The sequence below is a fragment of the Lygodium microphyllum genome, chromosome 8, assembly GCF_053477565.2.
Source record: "Lygodium microphyllum isolate KBCC chromosome 8, Lygodium_microphyllum_v1.1.10, whole genome shotgun sequence".
NCBI lineage: Eukaryota > Viridiplantae > Streptophyta > Polypodiopsida > Schizaeales > Lygodiaceae > Lygodium > Lygodium microphyllum.
This window is the reverse complement of record NC_141142.1, coordinates 129,776,672-129,783,823: the sequence shown is the minus strand read 5'-3', so window position 1 is coordinate 129,783,823 and position 7,152 is coordinate 129,776,672. Positions and strand designations below refer to the sequence as shown.

The following is a 7,152-nucleotide window of genomic DNA, read 5'->3' as shown; positions in this document are numbered from 1 at the left end:
TCATCCTCTCCTTCATCCTCTCCATTATCACACTCTTTTTCCACTACTTTTGCCAGAAGCCAAAAGCTTAGAAGCTTCCTTGGAAGCTTGAAGCTTCTAATTTTAAGCCTCCTTAAGCCCTATTCTCCCATGCCTTTCCCAAGGTTTTAAACCCAAGTCTCCAGGCCCCGTGTCCTGCACGGGAGAGGGAGATCGCAGACTGTGAGATTTCGGGACACGCGAGTAATCCAAGGGGGAGTTGCTGCGGCGAAATTCACTACATAATGGCTCCTAAGACAAAGACGCGATGCGCACATGCGGGAGCTTCCACTTCGAGTTCACGTGTGGACAACACCTCGAACCTCAATGCCCAAGTTCTTAAAATTGATTCTCGCATGAAAAGAATGCATTTAAGCATGTCTTTAATTCATGTAGTCGAGTTAAATACATTTGGATTTAATTGCTCATTCAATTTTACAAGATTTAGTTGCATGATGTGCATTTGAAATTGCTTGCACTTCCAAGTTGTAATCTTGAACGCATATTGCATAGGTCAAAAGGTGGATTTGTCTAAATGCATCCTTAATTACCTCGCAAAAAACAATAGTGCATAATGCATTTAGGCAATAATTTCCTAGTTGTGATTCGTATGAGATAATTGTTGACGTCCATTAGATGTTGTCCAAGTAGTTGCAATGCATGAAAGGGATTTATGTACCTTGCAAATTGCATGCGGTGATAATTACATCCTAGGGTGGGCTGAGTGTGGAAGGATGAATTAAATCAATAATGGTCTCATGGCATTCACTCACGCATGAAGTTCTTTTATCGAAGTTTTATTTAGGAAAGGAAGCATTTTCATATTAAAGCTTGAATTCAATGCATTAAACGAAGGCTTTATAAGCATAGTTCTTGATGTAAATCAGTGTAGATTTTATGCGAGTTAGCACTGATTTGTCAATCATCATTATAGGCAAAGGAAAGTAACGATCATTATAGATCTTATAGCTGCATAGAAGAAAAAAGTCTATGGTTTTTGAATTCACATAATTGCATGAAATGTTATATCTTGCAATTATTTACATCCTTTAGGGGAAGCATTTGCATCTCTATGGAAAGAACACCTCTTGTCACAAGACAATTAGATCAATTAGGTAAATCGCTTGTAATGGTGTAACTCAAATGACGATCACCTCAATGCGCTAAGTAGAGCTAAGCCGGAATAAAATTCTGCCTAGTATCGCACTCATGACACCGATTTTAATATTTCTGACCTCAAAGGTCCTACCCACATTCACGGAATGTTAGGGATAGTTAAACGCCCATGCAAGAACGATCTAGGGATTTTACCCTAAGGATCAATTGACCAAATACTAGACTTTTGTTCGAATTTAGAAACCCTAGGGCCAAACGTTGTCGGCCTAGTAGGGTTAGGGTTGGGTTGGATCAAGAGGACTCCCAAACCCTACATCTTGACCGAAGGTGTTCTTGACCAAGGAATACCATGTGATGGGAGAAATAATCCGATAAGTTAGGTGCGACACTTGTCTTGTGCAACAAGTTGCAACATCGAATGGCTTTGTGTCTAGATCACAAAATAGTATTGCCACTCCTTAGAACGAGGTTGGCAAGTCCTAAGTACAAGTCAAATTATCTTGAGGATGAGTAGTCCCTGCTACATCACCTTCCCTTGGGGCTGATTTGCCAAGTTAGGAAAATTATGAATTACCTAGCAAGCAATCAAGTTAGGGCAACAAGGTTGTCCGGGAATTATTGGTCTTAATGTAAGGAAACCTAAGGTATTTGTTAATTTGGGTTGCTACTTGGAGCAAGAGGACGCTTGGGTGCCAGGGGGCTCTGGTCGTAAATCCCTTATTTTCGGGTCTTGCACAAGAGGCCGACGTGACTCGAGATTGGATCTTGAGGCCCGCATACTAGTCTATGGGCAGAAACTTGGAATAGTAATCCCTGAGGATTGCTGGAATTGCCTTCGGGCGGATTATGGAATTGCCTTCAGGCGGATTATGGATTAGCCTTCGGGCTGGATTATGGAATAGCCTTCGAGCTAGATTATATGATGTATTCCAAAGACTAGTAAATAAGATCAATTGTTGAAAAGGAACTTGCTTGACATTGTTTTTCTATGTCAGTGCTTAAGTTACGTGAAGGAACCGGTGATTAATTGGCTAACTAAGGAAGCTGTTTTTGCTTGTCAAACTAATTGCGGTAGGTAATTAAACAACTAAAGCAACCCTGAGGAAAGTGTAGTGGATGTGACCATGGGTCCGTCCTACAAAAGGGTGGTCCCAGTTGGCCAGGAACTTTCTCAGAAGAAATTGACATCAAGGTAACGATGACCTAGAATCTATAGAGTAGAGTCCCGATTTGTACTGTTTTAAGGGAACAGAATGGGATTATGCCTTATGGGCAGAGAGATCATGCTTCACATCCCTCTCGTTTCCTATCCTCCTTAAATCAAGTCCAGTATAAATCCACTTCGACCTTGATGTTTCTGCGTAAAGTAGTTCATCTGACACTAGTTACCTTCAAATAACTTGACCATTAGGGAAACCCTAATTCAGGTCGATCCTAAGTGGGAATGGTTGAAATGCTTCTGCTTTGTGGCAGACTCGGGAAGACCTAGACACAAACCCCGTGACATTCCATGGGAGTGTCGGGCGACACTTTCTGGACTCTCTTCCCAATGGGCTGCTAAGACGTGTCCAACAAGTGGACAAGGGGACACGTTACACTTACACTCTCCCATCTCAAATCCATTTCTCCTCCTTTATCTCTCAAATCCACTTGCGGACGATGGCCCCCAAGTGAAAGATCTAAACTCCCACCACAACCAACAAGACTGTGAACCAAGGGACCGCAACTACGAAAAACACATCTCTTATGAATTAGGTGAACCCCGTTGTATTAGGGAAAAGAAATTGGGAGACAAGAACATTTACATTAATTATTGCAGCTTAATTCAGCATGTTTTGAGATAATGAGCAAACTAGGAAAATTTTGTTCATCGCATTCATCTTAGGTGATCAATTAAAATTACACTTAGAAATCGTTAAATTTCACATAAATTGCATGGAAATTTCATGTTGATAAATATATGAAAAGTTTTAAGAATACGCATTAAACTACAATTAAGCTAGATAGATTTTATGCATGCGCATTTGTTTTCTTGGTTGAAATAATAGAAAATCGTGTTACATTTCACAAAACATAGATTGAACTTGTGATAGAATATGTAGGGTTCCTAGGAAGTTACCCTAAAGAGTTGAAGGATTTTTCTCAAGGCCCATCTTGCTTGAAGCTAAAAGAAATTCAAATTCCTTAAGTAACTATATGAATTATATGACAAACCCTAGTTCAAATGAATACGTAGGGTTTCGTTGTAGGGAAGCCAATGTCCTAAATTGCAATCAACATTGCAAGGATACTCCTTCATTCAAAAGAATGAGGAAATTAAATTAGGTTATCTCTAGAAATCTTGGACGATAATGGGGATAAAGCCGAGACTAGATGCTATCACATCAAATCAAAAGTTCCTTTGGTAGAGAGAACAAAGAATTGTCTAGTACTACATATTGTGCACTTCTGCTTGTGTTTGTACTTAGGAACACCTGTTTAGAAAAGGAGTCATTTGACACAGGAATTGATAATAAGAAAATATGTCGAATTGGATTCATGTTAAAACACTTGGGAAAGGCATGTTGAGCATCCCCAGCTAGCCGCCAACCCTATCCAAGGGGGTTTTTGACAGCCACATTGGGAATGTGGACCAAACACATCGTGAGAGGTCTCTCCGTAGAAACATTTGTTCGTAGGAGGATGCATGGGTGCCAGGGGGCTTTGGCTGTAAACCCCTTATCTCCGGGTCCTATTAGATGGTCTACATGACTCAGAAAGGAATCTCAAGGCCTTGTTACTAGTGCAAGGGCAGAAACTTGGAGGAAAATAAGATGCATCCTTACGGATTGCAGGAATCCTCCCATGGATGGGATTTGTATCTCGGCTGAAATTTTAATATAAAGTTTACTTCAAGGATTTTTTTCGATCTGTTTTTCTGTCAGTGCATAAAATTATGTAAAGGAACATGTGACTAATGGATTACGGTATTTGGTCCCTTCTTCTTTCTCTTTTCTCACATCCAGTTCTATTTATTTAAAAAAAAACAAACTAGTCAAATAGGTATAACATGGATAGTAGGAGTTGTAAGGAACAGTGATGGAGTACAGGGGGATGGCAGCTTTCTTGAAGACCACACAAGCTATGCAGAGGCTGGGACAAATTGGAGGCAAGGGGATAAAAATGACAATTCGTTTTCAACCCCAATAAAAATTAAGAGCCATGGAGGACAGCCTTTCAACTTGACACTTTGTTGGAGGAGCTTTTGATAAGAGAGACTCTTCTTTGTGGGATACTATATGTTCTGTGTTCCATGAAGCATCCATAGATTTCTCAACCTTTGAAGCTTGTGCACCCAAAGGTTTAGTACTAGATGAAGAAACATAAGAGCCAGCAGGTTGTTGTTCCAAGGCAAATTACCAGGATTCCAGACCATTGGATTTAGTAGCTGTCCAATTTGAAAGAAACATAGGTTTGTCAGTGTCAAGGGTGTAGTCTTCTCCGGAGTTCTTGACGAGCGGCGGGAGCAGGCCTTCAGGAGAAATCCTCACTCTACAGTGAATATTACATCTGCTTTGTTGAGCATTGTGTTGGATAGAAACAGGAGAATCTAGCTCGTTGGGCACTCTAGCAGTATCTGTGAAAGCATCTCCATTCACATTATCTCCTCTGTAGTTGGGTAAAGAGACCCCATTTTTCACCTCCATGTTATCAGGTCTAGGCTTGGCGAATTTCCCCAGCCATGCGTCCAACCTCAACAACCGGCATTCGAGGGCGAGATCTTGTCAGGCCAGTGGCCCGAGAACTTCTCCATTCTGAATTTCGAGGATCTCTACAAGCACTATGAGCCTGTTCTATTCAAGGAGGAGGCCCAGCCACATAGCTTTCAGGGTGATGTGATGTCAAAAGTAATATACAATGCGACACCTGAGCAATGCCTTGAGGAGATTGATCACTTCTTTCTGAGAATTTTGGGAATTCGAGTGGTGAACAAGGACTTGAAATGCATTGGAGTGCTTTCCAACAAGGACAGAGCCAAGGCCTCAAAGGGGCTACAATAAACAGTGGGGTGAGGTGATGAGCTCACACCTCCTATTTCATTATCTGCCGACAAAACTGTAAATGATGTTGCTATCTTGATGCTTAAGAACAAGATACATCGCATGCCTATTGTAAATGAAGCAAACCAAGTTGTAGGTATTGTAATAAGGACTGGCATCTTCAAATCTCTAGAAGAAGAGAGCCCTTAATGAGTTGTGTAGTCATATCTAGAGCATGGGAACTGGCATACAGTATGTCATTTCTGCTATCTTGGTCTACAAAATAGGCCCGTAGCACTGGGAAATGGACATTAGTAAATGGACTTGTATCAAATGTTTTTGATTAAAGAAGCCATTATAGAAATAGGCAGACACTCTACATGCGAAGAGTTTTTAATCTCTGTCCCATTTGAACATTCAGCTCCTTTGAAATAGTGTTTGTGATTTTCTTTTTGCAGCTGGCATGATCAAGATCGAATTCTTGTAGTTGAGCCAGTAACACTTTCGCAGTGATCCATAGGCCCTTCAGGTTGTCACAGTGCTTTGAAAATGAGGTGATACCAAACAGAAACAAAGTAACCAACATTCTTCAGAATTGATTGCTATTGCTTCAAATGCATCAGAGACTGTTAAAAGTTTTCAAATTCGCTTTGTCAGGCTGAAAGGGGTACTATTTACTCAGACCAGCTCGGAGACTTTTGCACATGTTCACAATTGAATTTTTTCTTAGGACAAGCAACTGCTTATATCCAAACCTAAGGGAGGAGATCTAGAAGTGATCTACAATGTTCTGACTACAGGGCACAGAGATACTTCAAAGCTCTGTCATTTTGGAACATGCATTTATGGCCACATTTGAATGTGCAGCTGCCATGTCAAGATACATAGAAATTAGCTGGTGATTCTGAGCGGAAATTTCCAAGTCTGGAAATTCAAATGTGTTAAAAATGTCAACTTGAGAAATTATTTGCTGCTGCCCACCATCCATCATCATTTCAGGGAGAAGCTTGCAAGTGGACAGATTGACAGGGCCTTCAGGAGACCAACATCTCCTTGTTTTCCTTGCAGGCTGGCTGGTGTTCAATCCATCAGTTACATTTCCATTGCCCTTAGAAGTGGAAAAACCCCAAAGTTGCAGATGAGGTCACTGTCAAATTCGTTGCCAAACTGGAAATGGGACCATTGTCTTCACTACCCCTGAGGAGGGAGTGCAGTTTTATGTGAAAGATGGGTACTTCTGTCTCACCATCAGCAAGGCATCTGTAAAGAGGAGAGTCCATATATGTGGTTATAAGTGTGTGCAAGCACTTCATCAACTTTCTTGGTGGCTACATAAAGGCTTGCAGGGTGATCAGTCCTATCATCTTTAGAAAATGGCACCTTCAAATTCAGGCCATACACACTACTTGATGATGCATATACTATATCTCGTTGCCTGCAAGTGCAACAATTTTCAGGGGCTTAGTTACAACTTAGCTTCGGGAGCTTGTTTGCTGCCACCAATGCTGCAGATTTGTAGATGTTAAGTGGAGAAAGCATTGGATGATAAGTCTGATTAACTTTTAACACACAATGAACAGTGTGATGTATAGAGTGAGCGACATACAATAGCAAAGAGCAATGTGCAGATCTGATTTTCAGCGGGGTAACACTAGGGATCTTTTGATGCTCTGATGTGGCAAACAATATAGGTCCGATGCTAAGCTAAATCACATATGGGCAATTTTGATAACCAAAGTATTGTATAATACGACTTTGGGCAACACCTAGGCTATGTACCTTGTCATGAGGGTGGATCATACTCCAATGGATTTGATAAAAAATATGGCTATCATGGGCAGCATGATTATGGCCATTATGGACAGCATGATTATGCTTACAAGCACTCCTTTATGCAACAACATAGTTCTTATGCAAGTCATGATCATGGACATGTACATGGTAGCTCATACATCATTGGTCAACAGCATGCATATGGAGATTCTTATGCAATGCAGGC

General features: G+C 40.9%; 1 protein-coding gene across 1 annotated transcript; it reads left to right on the top strand.

Annotated features, from left to right (window-relative positions):
• Window positions 1-4,212: 4,212 nt before the first annotated feature.
• Window positions 4,213-5,363, top strand: LOC148032853 (uncharacterized). The gene is given in 3 exon segments (XM_087683969.1): window positions 4,213-4,282; window positions 4,712-4,784; window positions 4,829-5,363. Coding segments are annotated over 3 exon segments (678 nt in total).
• The last annotated feature ends 1,789 nt before the right edge of the window (window positions 5,364-7,152 follow it).